Raw genomic sequence first — 22,083 nt, 5'->3', positions numbered from 1 at the left:
TTCTCTTATTTCTTTTCCTGGGCGGAGGTATCTACATTTATGTCGATATTGCTCTGCATCATCTAGTGTTATCAATTTGATGTTACACTGGCGCACACGACCTCCAACCGCTTAGAAGTACGGGGAAGGGTTATGACATGGCGTCATAAATAATTATTATGGCAACAGTGTTATCATCTAGCACGTGCTATACTATATATTAATATATGTGTCTTATCGTGTTGTGGCGTAGTCGAGGGTGCACACAAACCGGGTACCATGTATCTAGAGGAAGGGGCCGACGTTGATTGTGATTGTAACTGTGAGACTTTTGGCATTCTAGGAGAGTTTCCTATGGTATTGAGTTGATTGGTAGCCGTATAATCGCGCTGCGAGTCGTGCACATGAAATTTTGAAGAGAAAAACAAAGAGAAAAAAAGAGAGAGAAAAAAGGGATGTCCGAATGGGGTAATGCTGGCCGACTGCCGCACAAGGTTAAAGTTCTCGCGTGCATGAGATCGGGGAACTATGCCAGGATGCGGGGATTGGTCAAGGTACTCGAGCTACTTAAAATCAATGACATTTGGTCGCATATCGCGTATTTAGGTTTATATATTGGCAATCTTGATTAAATGAATTTGACAGGAATAAATACACCAATCATATCCAATCTAGACATATCAAATTTCATTGTGACCATACCAAATACTAATGTAACGCCAGCCCAATATTTACAAAGCATTGCTTGGAATAGATAATTACGAGAGAGGCTCTTCCGTGAGAAACTTGGCCTGTTGTAAGACGCTATGAACGGCTAAGTGTTGCCGGGGTCGCGCGGCGGATAGAATCCGTGTGTCGGACCTTCGACCGTGATTCACTTTGTGGAACACGGATAGAGTCTCTGTGGCAGAATTGCTTGATGAAAATATTCCGATCAATTGCGCAATATCATCGAGGATTGGTTGTACCAAGGCTAATTCATGGAAAAATCGCTTGATAGCTGCTAGGCATAGCTCCGCTCGACTTACCGCGAATTCAAGGCTAAGGAGATCTGGCTCAGTCGATGAATGAGCGATAAAGAGAATCAATCGAATGGCGTGATAAACGCATACCCCCGTAGCGAATTCAAGCAGGCGGGGCTTGGTACAGCCCTGATTCAAGTCGCAAAACAAATTGATGACCGATAGTGCATGTTCGATACAGGTTCTGGTCGCGATGTGTATAAACTGCGCATCGATAATACTTAGAACCACAGACGGCGGAGCTTCGGGGTACCCGGGGAGGAAAATACGATAGAGATCAAAGTAGCACCCATGCCATAAGCTAACCATCATAATATGACGGGGTAGCCACGAACTTTCAATCAAATTCTTCAACCCCGTGGTCGTGAGACCTACACGGTTTGGCATTTCAGCTTTGAGTTCACAAAGTATCTCCTCGAGGCCCGCAGTCACGTCTTTGAGATGCAAGTAAGGCTCGCTGCAAACAGCAAGCTCCCGTGTCAATTTCATAATGTCCCTGCGGATAGAGGCCAAACGAATACACATATTCAGTGACCCCAGCTCATTCTGATCTCGCAACGCGTGGATGGCAAAGTATTCAGAGCCGGGCGGACATAGCAAACCAAAGGAATCTTCGGATGACGGAGGGTCTAAGTAAATGCACTCAAAGGGGCAGACTTCGAATTCCGTCAGCCCGATAGAAAAATATGACTCGAGCAACTTGAAGCACCATACAGTCCGGCGCCTGGTCTCCTCCAAAATCGGATCCAAGTGTGTTTGCTCATGATTAAGACCCATGGCAGATGCCGCACGGGCGGCTATAGCAGTCAACATGAATGCCTTTTCATAGCTCCCTGTTGCCATTCGATAGCTGATAGTCAGCAAAAGGGCTTGCAAACGAGGCATTGATGGATTCTCCAGGCATTTCCAAATAATCTCTTCTGCATTTGACACCCATAGGGCACTTCTCTCCCGGTCGACGTCCATATTGTGTACGGGTCCGTGCAAAGAGGTCAAGGCACAAATGGCGAGAACGAGCGGTCGCTCCAGTGTTCCTCCGTTGCATTTTGCTAAGGTCGTGGAAGGATGCAAAAACGCATAAGAAGGAACTGGATAGAGATACTCGAAGAAGTTTCGGACCAGTTCTGTCGCTTCACTATGTGACGGATCTCCCTGGGCGCTTTCTTTGTTTAGATCGGGCGACAGTGAGCCGTATCTAACAGACATTGAATCATTTGCCGGAAAGGCAGCATCAGGGCCTCGAACTCCCGGCGGTGGAGCACTCGGTAGATCTTCTGACCCATGTTCCCCATGTTCCCCATGTCCCCCGGAATTTCTGTCCCGTCGCTGGGCCACCGTCGATGCAGGATATGAACAAGGCCTGTTATATTTGATACAGTTGGCACATTGTGGGTGTGTGTTGGAGCAGCGGACCTTCCGCACGCGACATTGTGAACAGGAACTCGGCCCTCGTAGCCGCTCGGGTCTTTCGGCGGTGCTTGGACCGGATCGCGCACCACCCACTCGAAGCGATTCACCTGGCGGGGTAAAGGAACACTGGAAGCCCAGGCGCTCACAGTTGCGACAAGTAGAGAGTCTGCCATCACAGCCAACCTGATAATCCGTCAGTAATTGACTTCCATTTGACCTGAATCGTATCGGGGAATACCTTGCGAGCTCGGCACTGCTGGCAGACCTGTTTCATTCGAGGATTTGGTGATTTGAAAACCGACAAATAAGGTAGCATCGTGGGATCGGCAGTCGGCATTGTGCAAGTCACCTAGATCATAATAAAGTACCGATCAGAGTCCCCATACTGTTGAGGTTGTAGAGTAACATTCTGATACGGAGTAGTGTCAGTTCATTTGAGTGGACGAGCACATGGCGGGTGGGGGTGACTAATCCAAGTCGAGGCAGGCTGACCGACATCCGCGTCTTCTTCCGATGAACTACCGACAGCCGTCTTGTCCGGGGAAACCCCTTCGAAACACCAGGTTCTTATCATGTAGCATTGAACTTTGAGGGGGTTGTGTTCCGTCTAAGGCACAATCCTTGGCTAATAAGACACAATGCCCAGGCATCCGTTTCAAAGATTGCGACCGCATCGTTAACAATTTCGTCTTTCCTACGCAGCGTCCACCTCCAGCCTCTCAACCTTGACCTGTTGTTTGCATCTGCTGACACGAAAGCCCAGCATGGCCGCTAGTGCAGAGTCCGCGCGACCCAACATTATCTTCATTATGGCCGATGACCACGCCTCAAAGGCCATATCCTGCTACGGAGCTGCAATCAACCAAACGCCAAACCTCGACCGGATCGCCAATGAGGGGATGCGCTTTGACCACTGTTATGTCACCAACAGTATATGTACACCATCGCGAGCAGCCATCTTGACCGGCACACACAACCATGTCAATGGCGTGATGTCCCTCCATTCGAAAATCCAACGGCACACTCCGAATGTCGCGAAACAGCTCCGATGGGGTGGCTATCAAACCGCCATGATTGGCAAGTGGCACTTGGGGGAGGGGAAATTACATGAGCCTACGGGATTTGATTTTTGGTCCATCCTCCCGGGGCAAGGCGAATATCATGACCCCGAGTTCATTGGTCCCGATGGTACACATGTCGTGGAAGGATACGCTACGGACATCATCACAGATATGACTCTCGATTTTATCAAACGTCGAGACCAATCCAAACCATTTTTTGTTATGTGCCACCACAAGGCGCCCCATCGGAGCTGGGAATACCAGGAGAAGCACAAAGATCTGTATCAAGATCCAATCCAGCTACCTGATACCTTCTCGGATGACTACAAAAACCGAGCAAAGGCTGCCGCAATCGCTAAAATGCGGGTTTCGGAAGACCTGTCATACAAAGACCTTGGTCTCGCGCAGCCTGATGGTGATCGAAGAAAAGTCGGAGAGAAGATGGCCGGTGGTATGCGGAAGGTTCCCTCCCCTCTCACGGACGAGGAAGTTCGAAAGCTGAGGCTCATTGACAATGAAGACGGCACCGTCTTCCGCTTTGAATCTAAAAAGGAACTGGCCGAATTCAAGTTCCAGCGTTACATGCAACGGTATCTCCGTACCGTTCAGAGCATTGATGACAATGTCGGCCGAATCTTCGAACTGCTTGATTCGGATCCTGAGTTAACGGATAACACAGTTGTCGTCTATACATCAGATCAGGGATTCTTTCTTGGTGAACATGGATGGTTTGACAAGCGGTTCATTTACGAAGAAAGTTTCCAAATGCCGTTGATGGTTCGATATCCTAAGGAAATCAAACCTGGCACTGTTTGCAGTGACATTGTCTGCAATGTGGATTTCGCGCCCACATTTTTGGATTTCGCCGGCATCACCATGCCAACGTACATGCAGGGCCGAACGTTCCGCTCAATTTTGGGAGGGAAGTGCCCCGCGGATTGGGATCAGCTGGCTTATCACAGATATTGGATGCATAATGATGCCGAACACGAAGCGTATGCCCACTACGGAGTGCGCAATCATCGGTACAAGCTGATTTATTGGTACAATGACCATTTGCTCGTCGACGGAGCGCGGCCAGGAGGCGAGGATTGTCGTGAATGGGAGTTATTTGACTGTCAGGAGGACCCGCTCGAGTTGTTCAATTGTTATGCGGATCCAAAGTATGGGGAGGTCGTGATCGAAATGACAAGGTTACTAGAGAAGAAGATGATGGAAATTGGTGATGAACCGGCACATGAGAAACTTGCAGTTCAATAGATTACTATCTACTGTACTTTATTTACTATATCATAGAATCCTTTTGACGGACATTTCCATCTACTAGATCCAACCTTGCCCATCTTCTTCCGTGTTCGAGATACGAGCATGTGTCGATCGAGTCAAGTCCCACCAAAAGCTGATCACCGGTCGCTCCAATGAGTCATGGTTCCTGGCATAGCAGTATGTCTCGCTGAGACGAATGCAAATTGAACTTGCTGATCTTTCCCCGGGACAACATGTCGTATTTCCTCTATGTCAGTGGGTGGGTGATATTGTATTCAGATGGATCAAATCTAGACGGACAGATTTTACAAGCCTTATGTGGTCTGCTGCCGTATTAACCCCGGAATTTATTGAAGACATTACCGAACGAGACAGTGGTCCTATACTTCACGAAGAGGATTAGATAGAGAGAGAGATATATATAAGCAATTCAACGAAAGTTCGGGGTCGCAAATTGTCCCTTGTGTCCATATGTACTAGACCTCGTACATGTTATACCAATGAATAATTATCTTTCAATATTTACTGTTTTTGAAACTTGACTGCTGTTGTGCTTTGCCTGCTCAATTACACACAGGACGAAAACCTTCCAAAAGAAACCCCAAGTTACATTGGATCAGCTCAATTACTCGTGAACTACCATTCAAAATCACTAGATTTCCCACTACATGCTAATTCCGCACAGAAATCAATATCCAGGGCAGTGACTGAGCCCGTGGAGCTCTGGCAGGCTGGCCAAAGTTCCTTTTTCTCGCGTTTTTCCTCGTCTCGATGGGTCCTGAGGAGACCCCTAACAGTGTTTTGGAAGAACAAAGGAGCGCTCTCGAGGTAAGGGTGGAGTTGCCCATTGACAAATACTCCGGCGTCTAGATTCTTTTGAGCTGCATTGCAAAGATGTTTGTCTTCGTTTAAAACTCGCTTGAAAAACGAGTCAATGTGGTTGAAGTCTTCATCGGAGGCTTCCATATGCCGATAGACCTCGTACTCCATGGAGCAAGTCCTCACTGAAGTTGGAACGCATCGCATCAGATAGAAAAAGTGCGGTCTATGATGGAAGACGTTGGTTCTCAGTGTTGGGCATTGAAATGGAAGGGAACTCACGAAACTGTCATGCAAGCATTTGGAAAATAATACGTGCTTGCGTTCTTGATGTTATCTTCCACTTTGTCCTCCTTTGGGTGGGAGAAATGTTGGATGTGTCCAGGTCTCGAGACGGTATAGTAGTATGACAGATCGGCAAGCTTTGCCACATCCGGATGGGCCACGGAGCAATAATAACATTCATTGTAGTTGTCTGCCAATGATTTCCAGTTGTAGTTTCCATCCATCTGCCATGTGTGGTCAAATCTGTAGCGGCTGAAATCAAATTGCCCAAACCTTTCTTGTGTGTCGACACCTTTGAAATCCTCTTCCCAGGGGATTGGTGTTGGAGAAAAGTCGAGATTCACCCAGATAAAACCTAGCGCGTCAACATGAATATGAACTGGGAATAGACTCTGCTCCTCTTTCTTAAATCCTAACACATCGTCAAATTTGGGGGCTTTGGCCAAGTTTCCATTAAGTCCATAGGACCATCCATGGTACTTGCAGGAAAAGAGCGGGATATTGCCCTCGTATTGGGAGACGAGGGGAAATGCACGATGCGGGCATATATTGTGGAAGTCATTCAAGTTACACTCACGGTCGAGGCAAAGCACAAATGAAACCCCAGCGACCCCAAAGCGATAAAAGTCTCCCGGCTTTTCGAAACGCAATTTGTGGGTAGTCAGAATCCATTTCTTCGAGAAGATGACCCTTCTCTCTAACTCATACATCCCTGGCGAACGGTACCAGGAAGCCGGGAGAGCCTTGAGGGGTTCTTTTGGGGCCTGTGGTGTTCCGGCGCCGTTGTCGGGTTTATCACCAAACAGGGATAAGAGGGTTGAAGCCATGGTGGGAGAGGTCTGGGCAGAATATTTGGACGATGGAGTTGAAGTCTGCTCGCTCCTCTTTTTTTATTTGAACAATTCTGAATAGGGTCCGATCAGGCGACCCTCGAGCTTAAACGCGATGACGGAGACATGAGACGTGCATCCTCGAGACGTGCTATCCTCGAGCGGATGGAAATGGTGGCCGTGTAACAAACCCCGCATACGAAAGGGCATAGCGGCCAGAATGACAAAATACAGGCTATTTATCACTGGCCGCTATGCCCCTTCGTACCCGCAGCTGGTGGTTCTCTATTTCATTGCAAGGTTGCCACAGTAGCAGAGAAGAATAGTGACCTCGGGGACATCCACTTATCCGGAATGTACTCGGCCTCAGTGGTTGCCAAACCACCCTACGGCTCAAATGACATTATTTTGGCAAAAGCATCGAATTATCCCCAAATCAATTGCAAATTGCAATAGCCAACTACACCCTGAGCAACCTAAAGGTTCCCGTGGTAAATTTGGAAGGGCAGTATCACATATAAAAGACACTGATGTAAAGTACATGGCCAAATATATATTCTCTTTAATCACAACTACATTACTTCCAAAGTACATATGTAATCTCCAATCAACACTTACATAGTATCATCAATTGATCTAACCCCTTCCATCATGTCTTTAGCCTTGCTATTGGATTTATTTCCGAACAAATACCGATGAACGTGGGAAATTAACTCCCCCTTTTTATTCCGACTCTAAGTTTCGCCACTTGATTCTCCTTGGTTATTATATCTTGGTCAGACCCACTATAACCCACCCGGTGGATATTTTATTTTACCAAAAGAACCCTCAAAGAATGCTAGTGGGATGGTTTGGCGGTTCTGTCAGTGCACTAATGCCCTAGGCACGATGGATAGATACATATGTATGTACTCCGTAGATACCGATCTTATACATGAAATACCAGAAACGAAGTCCAGTCACAGTTTAATTAGCTCAGAAGGTTCACTATGAAATCTTGCATGGCAAATCGTGGTTATCAAGACCCGATAACTATGCACACTCATACAGAGTATAGTTCGGAATTTAATTAGGTGCATTTACCTGCATTTGCTGTTCGTGTTTGGTGATTTGCTAATTTTCAAATAAGACGAGGGTGATACCGAGATATCAGTTCTTTATGCAGCAACTCGTTCATTATAAAATAAGGGACCTCTGTGCCACAAATGATGTTATCCTGCAGACATCAACAGATTGTAATTACGCAGGCCTTCTTGACCTTGTTCATACAGTGTAGCAACCACGAAATGGACCTCGGATCAGATTCCCCCCACAGTGTTATGGCTCTTTTACCGACCGGACGTGCTGAGATTTCTGCGATGGGTTCGGATGGGCTTGTCATGGGACTGCAACTTCGCTGACAGCTCATCCACACAGCAGATTTGCCAACTTAACAGGCCCATACCTAATAAATCCAAGCAAGTGAAGCGGGTATAACGGCACGCTTGAGACCAGACACTTCAATGAGGCGAAGCTTTTGCGGAGCCCACTCAGTGGACCATGACAAGAACCGCCGAATGCCGTCAACCAGTCGCCTACTCCACCAGCCCATATCATGCACGCTAATTGAAGTGTTCAATGAAGATCCTTGTACCATCGCGTAACTAGTTCAATCGGACGGTTCCACTTGAGAAGGACTTTCCGGTTTTTTTGTTTTTTGGATAATGAATGGCTCAATTTTCCTCCCCTGCTTGAACACTTCCCTTTTTATGCTTCACTTTCTTTTAGTTCGCTGCCTGTTTCTTGGCCGGAATACCTGGACCCTTCTCAACTTGGCCGATCATCCAGGTAGACCCTGCCAAATAAGACGTAGTCATTATGGAGGGGGAGAGTGGCCGTGCGAGGGCGACAGTGAGTCAAAGCCTGCTCACGGAAAGAAGTTAACATCTAACCGTCTCATATCATGTAGTCTGATGCTCAGTCCCCACAGTCACCAGGCCAGGACCGAGATGCCAGCGATAAGGACTATATTTCACCCACGAGAGCCATCGGTGCCGACGAGGGCAGTGGTGCGCGACGACGTAGCTCGGTCACCTCAAAACGCAGTGATGAGAGCAGAGTGCCCAGCTTGGCTCCCCGCACTACTCTCGCGCAGCGTACACAAGGCAGGTTCACCCTAGCTGGGCCGGATGAAACGCCCCAGCTGCGTTTGGCTCAGGAGCCCTTTGTCCAGCCGGGCTATTCGGATCTGAATCCATCTTATGAACAGCCGTCCAATGCCAGACCAGTCTGGTCTCTGGCCAAGCCATTGCCCCGTGTGGTGCGGTCGGGAATGGTGCCAACCAAGCAAGAGCTCTTGCAGAACCTAGCAAATGCCCAGCGTCCCACGGAGAACTCGGACAGACTCAATCTCGACGTCGACGCCAATGATATCGAGCAGGGTCGCATTGATAAGACCACCGACCCTCGGAAGATGAATGCGCAGGTCGACGATGCTCGCTTGCAGCGTGAGACCAATTTTATGAATAAGTTGCTCTCCGGTGATGGGAACTCCATCAGACAAACCTCACGTATGTCGCGTACGTCGTCGGTCCGGCGAAGACGCCCTACGGCCGGGGATATGGCCCAAGAACAACTGTCGACTGTACAGGAAGGAGATTCCCTAGACAACGAGGAACCAGAGGAGCGGCCGGAGGTCGGTGATGACCCGCTGGAAGATCAAAACCTAGGTGCAAGGCTGGAACAAATTTTGAGTGCCCATGAACTAGAAAAGTCAGGGTACGCCGAAGATATGCACCCGCTCGTGCAGGATCTGATCGAGGATGAAGTGCATAACAACCACACCGTCTGGTCTGTCATCCGTACACACCACCGTGAGGCTTTCGCCGAGGCCCTAGGGGTGTTTGTGCAGCTCACATTGGGTTTCTGTGTCGATTTGTCTGTCACTGTCGCCAACCAGGGTAACCCTAATACAACCTCCTGGGCCTGGGGCCTAGCGACTATGATAGGCATCTATATTTGTGGTGGTGTTTCTGGTGCTCACCTGAATCCCATCGTTACTGTAGTACTCTGGTTCTACCGTGGTTTTCCTAAGCGCAAGATGCCTGAGTACTTTGCCGCTCAGTTCTTAGCCGCCTTTTTAGCTGGTCTTGCTGCGTATGGTATCTACTATCAAGCCATTCAGAACTACCTCCACCTTAACACAGACACCGGTATCATCAATAGCTTCGTGACCAATTCACGTGAGGCGTGGATGGGTCCTGCCACGGCATTCTTTAACGAATTTATGGGTACAGCCATTTTGATCATCACCGTTCTGGCTCTTGGTGATGATCAAAACGCCCCACCTGGTGCTGGTATGAATTCGCTGATCATTGGGTTGGTCATTACTTGTCTGTGCATGTGCTTTGGCTACCAAACCGGAGCAGCATTCAGCCCGAGTCGTGATTTTGGTCCTCGGCTTGCGCTTCTGGCTGTGGGTTTCCCCAACACCTTGTTCACTGACCCATACTGGTTCTATGGACCTTGGGCTGGGGCTCTAAGTGGTGGATTTATTGGCGCTTTCCTATATGATTTCTTCATCTTCACCGGTGGTGAATCCCCCATCAACTACCCACTCGAGCGTACTCAGCGCGCGATGACCAAGAGTGGAATGAAGTGGAAGCGTCGACTGCATCTGAACTAAGACTGCGGTTCCAAGGTCAAGTGTTGAATATTGTGTTTTTTTTTAATCCCTTTTTATAAAGTTTGAGCGTCTTTGGTTAGATCCTTCTTGGATTTTGGATTTTGTACATGATGCATATGCATTGAGGCTTAGCCTGCTCGCCTTCAGGTTGACAGACGTCTCTTTGCCATTGTGTGGCCTTCAGACCTTTGTTTCTTTGTCCCTTTGTCCTCGTGGGGCGATTTAAGAGATCTTCATGGCAGTAGTTAGATCAACATCAGCAATTTTTATCACTCCTATTGGTCACCTCTTGTTTCTTGAACGTAGACCACATACGTCCATCATAAATACATTGGCGCCTTGGTGCCTTGGGAGACTGTGAATATGTCTCCTCAAATAGATTGAGGTTATCCGAAATCCCAGGCTTAAATCAAGCCTTTGGTATGTAGTGTACAATCTAAGTACTTTCAAAGGTACACAGGCAATATAACCTTCATTGGCATATGTCCTGCACATCCAAGCTTTCGAATTGATCTAGCACAGATCCCATCGCATAATGAGCAATACTGTTGTGATGTGAGGATGACGCGGATCAACAACAAAGTCATCGGAAATAATTCATGGACAATCTGTAGAAATTGTCAAGTCGCATGGCATCGGTCGCTTCTGACTGCAAGAGTTGTTCGGAAGTGAGGCGATTTTCTGCTGCCTCGCATGTTGCGATACCGACACCGTACGGTTTGGGCCTTGTGAATAGTCGCATGTCCTAAGACATGTCCGGGATTGTTGGCTCTTTAATAAACACCAACATGAAACTCACTAGCTGTTTCATGTATTCGATTGCTTGGGGGACGCTCCAGACTAGATTAGCATCGATCATAATCTGTCCTTGATCATACCTGAATAACGCAACAAATGGCTGGCCGGGTCATCTCCTCCTGGACCGGCGACGGTATATTTATCCCACAAGAAGCAATGGAATTCATAAATGGTGCATTCAACTCACACAAATATTATTTATGTTAAAGGGGTGAATACCATTATATCCAGTCGGCGGAGCCCCCTAGAGGTCCATATGGTCCATTTGAGGCTGTCCTCGGTGTATTTGATTTTTTATAATAGCATAGAAAGCGCTTCGCTTGGAAACCTTGCAAGGCTTTATAGAAATAATAGAAGGAAGAAAAGAAGAACTCAGGATTTTCGAAAAAGTAAGGACCCGGGACATCTCGTGGCCTGTCAGGTCAAGCCTCTACAACAGTATTCAACTATTCAGACTGAAAATTATTAGTAATCTTTGTATGTAGCTGACATTCTTCATTATGTCGTGTTATGGACTAGGCACAGATGAGCCGAGTTTCCCAGGTGAATATAAAAGAAATGGGTTTGACGAAGATGGGAACAGTATTTTTAATATATTCCACTCATGTTTGAAAACGTTACAGGTGATATTGACGAGGGTTCTCAACCGAGATACCCAGCCTCTCCCACATAGCTTCCACATTCATATCCTCTCGGCCGCTGGTGAAGATGTTAGCTTCTGCCGGGGTGATGGAAGAAAATAAAGAACTCACTCATCCTTTGGGTTGATCCAAGGCTCTGTCTGACCCTCTGCGGTATTGGGGTTGCGGAAAATCACATTGTGTTTCTGAAAACACGACGGTTAGCCCAGTCAAATCTCGATAAGGTTCCATAAAGGCGTGGTTGACTTACCATCCCGAGTGTCAAATGAATGGCCCCAGGTCCCTTGAAAAATGTATCCTCAGCAGCGCGGCCTTCAATCAATGCCTGGATGTTTTTCGCGACAACCGCTGCCTGTGCCGAGCCTGGCCGAGCGGCCTTTTGGGCACCGGTATCTGCAATATCACCCACAGCAAACATGTTCGAATAGTCCTCATCCAAGAACTGCATGGTGGGTCTAACGCGAATAAATCCATTATCCGGATTGACGACCGACTCGCCGTCCGGGCGGGTAGACTTCAAGTCAGCCACTAGCTGGTTATTTGGGGTTTGGCCAGTGGCTAAGATGACGAATTGAGTGGACTCGGTGGTACCGTTTGTGAGTTGAACATCGAAGGTGCTGCCATCGTTGGGAAATCCACTTGGTGGAACAGTGACCCGAGAACCAGTGATAAGTCGAATTCCCAGCTCATCAAATCGCCTCTTAATAAGGTCATGGAGTGCGGGGTGGAAGCTCGGCATCACCTGCGGCCTCGATTGAACCACGGTCACCTCTTTCTCTGGGTAATATTCTTTCAGGTCGGCTGCCATTTGAATACCGACGGCACCGCCACCAACAATCAAAATCGATTGGGCTCTGTTAACTCCGGCTTGATGCTTTCGCAGATACTCGACTGACGATGCCTTGTCATCATCATCCATAGCTGCAGGCTTAGAGAGACGTGTGCCAGTCGCAAGAACGACGTAGTCAAATGAAATCTGTTTGGAGCCCTGCCATTCACGGTCCAACTCAACATGGGTGGGCTGGACCGACAAAACGCGAGCCTGAACTACGCCATGGGAGGAGGGGTTGGGCGACGCATTGAAGATCCCGCTGTAGGGAATAAACGCTTTGTGCTCCTGTCCTGGAACAATTGCAAACCGAGGCTATGGGCCATGTTAGCTCTAGGAGATTTACTAGAATGAACCCCCGCTAACTTCGAAGTCAACTCACAAATGTGAAAAGATGGTGGAAGTGGCTATGAGGCTCAGTCAAGAGGACCTGCATAAAATATTAGCTTCGTCTTCAAGGCAGGCCCTCAATGGTAGCGTACCCGGTGTGTTGCAGGCACGATGCGTGCGAGCTCCTGAGCTGTGGTCTGTATTGACATTAGTAGTTACACTCTCTCGGGCAGAAGAGTGAACTCACACGTCCGACGAACGAGCCGCCAACCACAATAATATTCCGTAGTGAGGTTCCCATTTTGAAAGATGAACCTTGAAAGTTTTTGAGAGGAAGTTCCAAGGTTACCAGAAGAACCCCTTATAAATAGTCCTGGCCCATTTTGTAATCTGATCAGATTATCAGATTAACTCCGAGGTCAATTTCCCCATTTGGCTAGCCCCGAACTACCGGAGTAGTTTATATCCGCCGAAAACCGAACGCCACCTCCAAGTCCCGGCATCCGATCTGAAACTCGTTCAATTACCTGGGATGAGGCGCAAGTTGAAGTCAGTCTCGGATGACTTGCCGGGTTCCTGGGTAGAGTTTTGACTACGAAGAGAGAATACATCTACGTATGGGTATGGCAGCATATGACTGTGGAGTGGAGTACCGAGGAGCCCCTGTTTTTGATCAAGAGAAGGCATAATTGGCATAGTATGCGTTCGGCTATTCATATCCTGGGACCTTCTCTTGACCCGAAATTTGTAAAGAATACGGAGATCGTCCAGTGAAGCATCACCTGGAGGAAAATACGCCCACTTGGGCAAAACAGAAATATGACAAAACCATGCAACCAGTCTCAAAGACTGCTCGCCAGATAGAAAGTACCTCCGAGGTCAAATGTTTACGCAGGGTGCCAGGTGATGGTTTTCGCAAGGGGTCCACCACGATCATAAGTGGCCAGCACGTTGTGGTGATCCAATGCCATGATTCCAGGCCAGAAGCTGGAGGCCGGGGAGAGAAGAGTTGGCGAGCTCCATTGAACACGCCCTTCAACCGGCTGGCTAGCAAATACGACCTTGATAGAGGCATTCTTTACCCATTCCACGTGCTTGGAGTCTTCGTCTGTCATGAATATCGTGGCCATAGATCCATCCGCAAAAGAGGCAATTTGGGGAGAGCCTGCATTATGACCTTGTCGTGGGCGGAAAACTTCATGGCGCCAACCCCAGGTGGCACCGTCATCATAGGATAGAAGCGCTTCAACACTGAACGGTCCGTACCGGGTAGTCTCGAATACCATGAGAAGAGCCTCGCGACCGTTGTCAAAAGTTCGTGCAATACCGCACATTCCATCGCGAAGCGGATCTTGGTCACCATGCAGACAGGTCGGTTGAGTCCAGGTACTTCCTCGATCCCGCGAAACGACTAGCATGGTACATTGGTTGTTATGCGCGAATTCCTGCGAGAAATAAAGCTGCACTTCACCCTGGCGCCCGACACGCATGAAGGGTTCCCAAATGCCCAAAGGAGGGCGCTTCTCGGCTGCCTGTGAAGCGAATTGCCAGGTCCGGCCACCATCCGTAGACCGGCAGACAGTGATGCGGAAGTGCGTGGGGCCATTTGAGCCCTTGTCATGATTGCGAAAAGCCGCCAGTATTGTCCCTGGAGCCACCTCACACAAAAACATGTTATCCACGTCGCCAGCACCGCGTGTTACCTCAGAGAAGTCTTCGAATGTGAGGCCGTTATCGGTACTTCTTGCGACGCGAAGAGAGCGTTGTCCATCGGGGAATCGGGTAAAGGACGATAGTATGGTGCCATCCGATAGCCTGCAGAGACGAGGGTATGTGCCATTGTTGGGAGGTGAAGATAATCCGCGTTCATCGTTGTTCACGGCTGGTCTTCCTGAAAGCCGAACGGCCGAAGAGTTCTGTTGATGACCATGGTCGTTCAGACCCAAGGTCTTGAGTACCTTTTGGCCAAAGTGTCCAGGCATTTTGATCTTGGAAATAGGAGAGAGTATGACAGAAACTTGCCCTGCAAGGCTGCAACATTCTGTTACTCAAATGCGCCGAGAGACATCACCTGGGAATATGACGTCAATGTCCGATGCTGCTTACCTAATTGTTTCTGTTCTCCACCTGTTAACTAACTAACTAGTTAACGTATTTCACATACGAACCGGCCACACAAACGAACCGGCCACCCCACCCAACCTATTAAATTTAAATGCATTTATCTCAACCAAAACGCCATTAAATTAAATCAACTAACTAACTGGTCTATCTGGACATGTTTCTCTTCTATGCCCTGGCAATCTGCATATTCCACACCCCCGAGGGGGGCGCGTACGTGGCTGAATAGTCAATTCTCCAGGCATGCCGGGGCCGGGGGGAGGTGCTTCAATTGCTTCTTGTTGCCGCATAATTAATGCAGAGGCTTCTTGAACTGAAAGGCCTTCTTCGGCAGGTATATGCCTCCGAGTTCTAGTACGCTTTTGCTTCTGCTTCTCGTTGGCGGCGCGTAATTCCTTGATTTCTTGCGCTTGTAGAATATGACTTTGTAGCTGGAGTTGGAAGCCTTTCACAAGCTGGTTTAATGCACGATCTGACGGGCTAGGTGGGCTTCGAGATCTTGTACGAAGTAGAGCTTTAATTGACGAAGCCTGTCGACGTAGATCTTTCTACGTAATTGGTGTTTTTGGTGTAAAATTTCGACTTGATTCGCTCCCCCGGCTAGGGGGGGGGGTAGGCGTTCGAAGCTGAATATTGAGCTTTGAGATCACTCTCTCCGGTTTAAAAGGGACTAAACCAGCTGCTGCGAAGCTATTTTTAATCGTCTCTGATTTAAAAGCTTCAATTCGTGCGAGAGGGTATACTTCGAGGAAGTCAAGTTTGTCAATATGATTGATCCCGTTCCGCATCTTAGTTTCAACCATCCGACCGTAGGCACGTTTTAATACCGTAAAACAGCCAATATCCAAAGGTTATAAAAGATGGGACGAATGAGCTGGCATACAAATTGGTATCACCTTATTTTACTCACAAAGTTCGTCGAATTTAGGTGTTAAATGACTTCCGTGGCCGTCAAGAATCAAAAGCCGGTACTCCCCCTTAGTACGTAAAGAAGTACTAGGAATAAAGAGCTTCTTAAGCCAACGAAGTCCAATTTCATCAGAGGTCCAGCCGTTAGGACTAACTTCGAAACGCCAATCATCCGGAAGGCCGTCAAACCATGATTCAATAAAGACTTTGCCTTTAAAAATCATACACGGAGGAAGGGCCTATCCAGAAGCATTCGTACATTCAACCACTGTCACCCATTCACGATTTCTAGGTTGTAAAATAGGCCTCCGACCGTAGTATTCACTCCGCGTAATAACCTTCGCAGTTGCAGTCAATCCCATCGCAAAACCAGTCTTATCAAAGTTATAGATATCGTCAGAGTCGATTCCAAATTGAATGATCGTCTTTTGAACTAAATCAAACCACTCCCTAATGATTTTAGGGTCTTCGCATTTCGCACGCTCGTAATTGTACCGTTTCGAGAATCGGGAGGAGAGGAGAGGACGCCTTTTAACGAAATTCGTAACCCAATTTTCGCCGACCGAAAGAACCGGGGTAGTTCCACGCTTTTAAAGAAGAAGATCCGCCATTTCTCGTACTATAGAGGGCCGGGGGGCTACTCCACGTAGATCTATAGAGAGAATCCATTTTTCAAGAGATTCCTCTTCAATTTCAGTCAATTTTTGTAAATTGGCGCGAGATATCGCGCGGCTAGGGGTGCCCTTTAGTCGGCGTAGGAGAGTCGACTTTGGGACTTCGAAACGGCGCGCCACTTCACGAATTGAAGAGATTTCTCCATTTTTAAAAGCCTAGATAGCTAGTAAAATCCTACCCTCTTGCTCTATTAAATCTCTAGAGCGTTGAGAGCGAATTGGTGGCATGGTGGGTGGATGAAGAAGAAGTGGTTAAATTAATTGACGCGTTTTAGGTTAGGTGGACCACTCGTTTGTGTGGACCACTCGTATGTGAAATACGTTAACTAACGTATTTCACATGCGAGCTGGACACCCCAAAACACATAGTAAAAGCGATAAACTACAACATGATAATTCAACAACGGTTGTTTATATGAGCTTTTCTTTGTAGCCTAATGCTTTTTATATAATATCTAACCACTTGTTAGAGTTTAGGTGAACTTAATAAATTGGTGACTGAGATATATATTTCTGGAATTCAGAGGTGTATTTTTCAATACCATAACAATGCAAGTTCTCAATTTATCCAAAATTGATAAATGATGCTAAAAATACTTATCAATTGCTATCGACAAGTAGTGAAATTAAATAAAGGTGTTGGTTGTTGAAATATCATGTTATAATTTATCGCTTTTACTATGTGTTCTGGGGTGTCCAGCTCGCTTGTGTGTCCAGCTCGCATGTGAAATACGTTCACTAACTAACTAGTTAGTTAACTAACGTAATCGGTAAGCGAGCCGGCCATGTAAGCCAGCCGGCCACCCAGCCTAATATATTAATTTTAAATGCATTTATCTCAACCACAACGCCATTAAATTAATTCAACTAGCTGGTTTCTCTATCTGGACATGTCTCTCTTCTATGCCCTGGCAATCTACATATTCCACATGCTCGCCCGGCCCGTACAGATTGTTGTAAACCTTGCGAAACCTGCTCACGATAGGTATTGATACGCATTACTTGGGTCTCAAATGGCTCTGCACGTAGCTCACGAACCTCCTGGACTGAGAGATCCCCTTCGTGGACGATAGTCCTAGTAGACCGAGTCCGTTTTTGCTTCTGCTTCTCGTTGGCGGCGCGTAAATCGCCAACTTCCTTCTCAAGAAATGCGGCGGATTGCATAGTGATTTGGCATGCCTTTAAAACCTGGTTTATAGCGGAATTGAGAGGACTTGGGGGGCTCCTTGATCTTGTACGAAGCAATGCTTTAATTGACGAAGCTTGCTTTTGTAATTGGATGTAATTCGAGGGCGTTTTCGGGTCCCAATCGCTTCCCCTACTCGGAGGGGGGGTAGGGGTTCGAAGACGAATATTTAGCTTTGAGATCACTCGATCAGGCGCAAATGGTATTAAACCAGCGGCTCTAAAGCTATTTTTAATCGTCTCCGATTTAAAAGCTTCAATTCGTGCGAGGGGGTATGCTTCGAGGAAGTCAAGTTTATCAATATGATTGATCCCGCTCCGCATCTTCATCTCAACCATCCGGCTATATAATCGTTTTAATACCGCAAAACAGCCAATATCAAGAGGTTGTAAAAGATGAGATGAATGCGCTGGCATACAGATTGGTATAACCTTATTTTGCTCACAAATCTCGTCGAATTTCGGGGTTAAATGGCTTCCATGCCCATCAAGTATTAAGAGCCGATATATCCCCTTCGTACGCGAAGAAGTCGTCGGAATAAAGAGCTTTTTAAGCCAGCGAAGTCCAATTTCATCAGAAGTCCAACCGTTCGGACTAACTTCAAATCGCCAATCTTCCGGGAGGCCGTCAAACCATGATTCAATAAAGACTTTGCCTTTAAAAATAATACACGGAGGGAGGGCCCAACCCGAAGCATTTATACATTCGATAGCAGTCACCCATTCACGATTTCCAGGTTGTAAAAGCGAGCGCCGACCGTAATATTCACTCCTCGTAATCACTTTCGCCGTAGAGATCAATCCCATCGCAAAACCCGTCTCATCAAAGTTATAAACGTCGTCGGGATCGATTCCAAATTGAAGAATTGTTTTTTGGACAAGATCAAACCACTCTCCAATAACTTTCGGGTCTTCGCATTTCGCACGCTCATAATTATAGCGTCTCGAGAATCGGGAGGAGAGGAGAGGATGCCGTTTCACAAAGTTATATACCCATTTCTCGCCAACCGAAATAACCGGGGTAGTTCCACGTTTTTCGAGAAGAAGATTCGCCATTTCTCGAACAGTAGAAGGACGGGGGGGAGCTCCACGTAGATCCATAGAAAGAATCCATTTTTCAAGAGATTCCTCCTCGATTTCCGTCAATTTAGATGAATTTGCGCGAGAAATCGCGCGATTTTGGTGGCCCCGTAATCGGTCTTGAAGCGTTGAACGTGGTATATTAAAACGGCGCGCCACTTCGCGAATTGAAGAGATTTCTTTATTCTTGAAAGCCTGGATAGCTAACAGAATCCTACCCTCTTGCTCTATTGAATTTCTAGAGGATTGGGAGCGAATTGGTGGCATAGTGGGTGGTTGAACTAACTAAGTGCTAAATCATGGACGCGTTTTGGGTTGGGTGGCCGGCTGGCTTACATGGCCGGCTCGCTTACCGATTACGTTAACGTATTTTACATACGAGTGGTCCACACAAACGAGTGGTCCACCTAACCTAAAACGCGTCAATTAATTTAACCCTTTCTTCTTCAACCACCCACTATGCCACCAATACGCTCCCGAAGCTCTAAAGATTCAACAGAGTAAGAGGGTAGGATCTTACTAGCTATACAGGCTTTTAAGAATCAAAAAATCTCTTCAATTCGTGAAGTGGCGCGCCGTTTCGAAGTCCTAAAGTCGACTCTCCTACGCCGACTAAAGGGCACCCCTAGCCGCGCGATATCTCGCGCCAATTTACAAAAATTGACTGAAATTGAAGAGGAATCTCTTGAAAAATGGATTCTCTCTATAGATCTACGTGGAGTAGCCCCCCGGCCCTCTATAGTACGAGAAATGGCGGATCTTCTTTAAAAGCGTGGAACTACCCCGGTTCTTTCGGTCGGCGAAAATTGGGTTACGAATTTCGTTAAAAGGCGTCCTCTCCTCTCCTCCCGATTCTCGAAACGGTACAATTACGAGCGTGCGAAATGCGAAGACCCTAAAATCATTATAGAGTGGTTTAATTTAGTTCAAAAGACAGTCCTTCAATATGGAATCGATCCCGACGATATTTATAACTTTGACGAGACCGGTTTCGCGATGGGATTGACTGTAACTGCGAAGGTTATTACGCGGAGTGAATACTACGGTCGGAGGCCGGTTTTACAACCTAGAAATCGTGAATGGGTGACGGTGGTTGAATGTACGAATGCTTCTGGCTGGGCCCTTCCTCCGTGTATGATTTTTAAAGGCAAAGTCTTTATTGAATCATGGTTTGACGGCCTTCCGGATGATTGGCGTTTCGAAGTTAGTCCTAACGGCTGGACCTCTGATGAAATTGGACTTCGTTGGCTTAAGAAGCTCTTTATTCCTAGTACTTCTTTACGTACTAAGGGGGAGTACCGGCTTTTGATTCTTGACGGCCACGGAAGTCATTTAACACCTAAATTCGACGAACTTTGTGAGTAAAATAAGGTGATACCAATTTGTATGCCAGCTCATTCGTCCCATCTTTTACAACCTCTAGATATTGGTTGTTTTGCGGTGTTAAAACGTGCCTACGGTCAGATGGTTGAAAATAAGATGCGGACCGGGATCAACCATATTGACAAATTTGACTTCCTCGAAGCATATCCCCTCGCCCGAATTGAAGCCTTTAAATCAGAGACTATTAAAAATAGCTTCGGGGCAGCCGGTTTAGTCCCTTTTGAACCGGAGAGAGTGATTTCAAAGCTCAATATCCGGCTTCGAACCCCAACCCCCCCCCCCCCCCCCTAGCCGGGGCAGTGATTGGGACCCCAAAACCCCTTCGAACTACGTTCAATTGCAAAAGCAAGCTTCGTCAATTAAAGCATTGCTTCGTATAAGATCAAGGAGCCCTCCAAGTCCTCTCAATTCTGCTATAAACCAGGTTTTAAAGGCATGCCAAATCACTATGCAATCCGCCGCATTTCTTGAGAAAGAAGTAGGCGATTTACGCGCCGCCAACGAGAAGCAGAAGCAAAAGCGTACTAGATCTCGGAGGCATATACCCGCCGAAGAAGGCCTTTCAGTTCAAGAAACCTCTGCATTAATTATGCAGCAACAGGAGGCAACTGAGGCACCTCCCCCCGGCCCCGGCATACCTAGAGAATCGACTATTCAGCCACGTACGCGGCCCCCCCGGGGGTGTGGAATATGCAGATTGCCAGGGCATAGAAGAGAAACATGTCCAGATAGACAAGTTAGTTAGTTGATTTAATTTAATGGCGTTATGGTTGAGATAAATGCATTTAAATTTAATAGGTTAGATGGGGTGGACCACTCGTTTGTGTGGACCACTCGTATGTGAAATACGTTAGTTAGTTAACGTTAGTTAGTTAACGTTAGTTAACGTATTCGGTAAGCGAGTGACGCATGTAAGCGAGTGACGCACCCCATCCAACCCATTAAATTCAAACGCATTTATCTCAGCCATAACGCCATTAAATTGATTTAACTAAATTGATTTATCTATCTGGACATGTCTCTCTCCTATGCCCCGGCTGCCTACATATTCCACATGCTCGCCCAGCCCGTACAGGTGGTTGTAAACCCTCCGAAACCTGCTCACGATAGGCATTGATGCGCGCTACTTGGGTCTCAAATGGTTCCGAACGTAGCTCATGAACATCCTGAACTGAAAGATCCCCTTCGTGATCTATCTGCCTCGAAGATCGGGTCCGCTTTTGCTTCTTCTTCTCGTTTTCAGCGCGCAATTCCTTATTTTCTTTGGCGAGTAAGATAGCACCTTGCATTGTAAGACGGAAGCCTTTCACAAGTTGATTTAATACACGATCTGATGGGCTAGGTGGGCTTCTAGATCTTGTACGAAGTAAAGCTTTGATTGATGAAGCCTGTCGACGTAGTTCTTTCTCTGTAGCTAGTGTTTTTGGTGTAAAATTCCGGCTTGATTCGCTCCCCCGGCTCGGAGGAGGGCTCGGTGTTCGAAGACAAATATTTAGCTTCGAGATCACTCGATTAGGTGCAAAAGGTACTAAACCGGCTGCTCCAAAGCTATTTTTGATAGTCTCCGATTTAAAAGCTTCAATTCGTGCGAAAGGGTATGCTTTAAGGAAGTCAAGTTTATCGATATAGTTGATCCCGTTCCGCATTTTCGTCTCAACTAGCCGACCATATAATCGTTTTAATACCGCAAAACAGCCGATATCGAGAGGTTGTAAAAGATAAGAGGAGTGAGGAGGCATACAGATAGGTACTACCTTATTTTGCTCACAAATCTCGTCGAATTTCGGGGTTAAATGG

At 47.1% G+C, this 22,083-nt stretch overlaps 6 protein-coding genes across 6 annotated transcripts; 2 read left to right on the top strand and 4 right to left on the bottom strand.

Moving 5' to 3' along the window:
• Positions 1-737: 737 nt before the first annotated feature.
• Positions 738-2,827, bottom strand: N7455_007572 (uncharacterized protein; the record flags this gene model as incomplete). Its single annotated transcript, XM_040961455.2, has 2 exons — positions 2,650-2,827; positions 738-2,594 (listed from the first exon to the last, which is right to left on the bottom strand). The coding sequence occupies exons 1-2, from the start codon at positions 2,746-2,748 to the stop codon at positions 738-740; spliced, it is 1,956 nt and encodes a 651-aa protein (XP_040808080.2). The 5' UTR covers positions 2,749-2,827.
• Positions 2,828-3,175: 348 nt separating this feature from the next.
• On the top strand, positions 3,176-4,732 carry N7455_007571 (sulfatase family protein; the record flags this gene model as incomplete). The annotated part of the gene is made up of 1 exon (XM_040961456.2): positions 3,176-4,732. The coding sequence occupies one exon, from the start codon at positions 3,176-3,178 to the stop codon at positions 4,730-4,732; it is 1,557 nt and encodes a 518-aa protein (XP_040808062.2).
• Positions 4,733-5,374: 642 nt separating this feature from the next.
• Positions 5,375-6,669, bottom strand: N7455_007570 (iron-sulfur cluster-binding protein, rieske family domain protein; the record flags this gene model as incomplete). The annotated part of the gene is made up of 2 exons (XM_040961483.2): positions 5,375-5,783; positions 5,840-6,669. 2 exons carry the CDS (start codon positions 6,667-6,669, stop codon positions 5,375-5,377), a joined length of 1,239 nt encoding a protein of 412 aa, XP_040808105.2.
• A 1,860-nt stretch (positions 6,670-8,529) lies between these two features.
• N7455_007569 (uncharacterized protein) lies at positions 8,530-10,336 on the top strand (the record flags this gene model as incomplete). Its single annotated transcript, XM_040961482.2, has 2 exons — positions 8,530-8,562; positions 8,621-10,336. 2 exons carry the CDS (start codon positions 8,530-8,532, stop codon positions 10,334-10,336), a joined length of 1,749 nt encoding a protein of 582 aa, XP_040808086.2.
• A 1,415-nt stretch (positions 10,337-11,751) lies between these two features.
• N7455_007568 (NAD(P)/FAD-dependent oxidoreductase) lies at positions 11,752-13,235 on the bottom strand (the record flags this gene model as incomplete). Its single annotated transcript, XM_040961459.2, has 6 exons — positions 11,752-11,833; positions 11,887-11,960; positions 12,026-12,919; positions 12,987-13,034; positions 13,087-13,131; positions 13,182-13,235. The coding sequence occupies 6 exons, from the start codon at positions 13,233-13,235 to the stop codon at positions 11,752-11,754; spliced, it is 1,197 nt and encodes a 398-aa protein (XP_040808061.2).
• Positions 13,236-13,821: 586 nt separating this feature from the next.
• N7455_007567 (sialidase family protein) lies at positions 13,822-14,916 on the bottom strand (the record flags this gene model as incomplete). The annotated part of the gene is made up of 1 exon (XM_040961489.2): positions 13,822-14,916. The coding sequence occupies one exon, from the start codon at positions 14,914-14,916 to the stop codon at positions 13,822-13,824; it is 1,095 nt and encodes a 364-aa protein (XP_040808091.2).
• Positions 14,917-22,083: the final 7,167 nt, after the last annotated feature.

This window comes from Penicillium solitum (genome assembly GCF_028829755.1).
Source record: "Penicillium solitum strain IBT 25940 chromosome Unknown utg000004l_segment0_segment0, whole genome shotgun sequence".
In the NCBI taxonomy this organism is placed as follows: Eukaryota; Fungi; Ascomycota; class Eurotiomycetes; order Eurotiales; family Aspergillaceae; genus Penicillium; species Penicillium solitum.
This window is presented reverse-complemented; position numbering and strand designations above follow the sequence as displayed.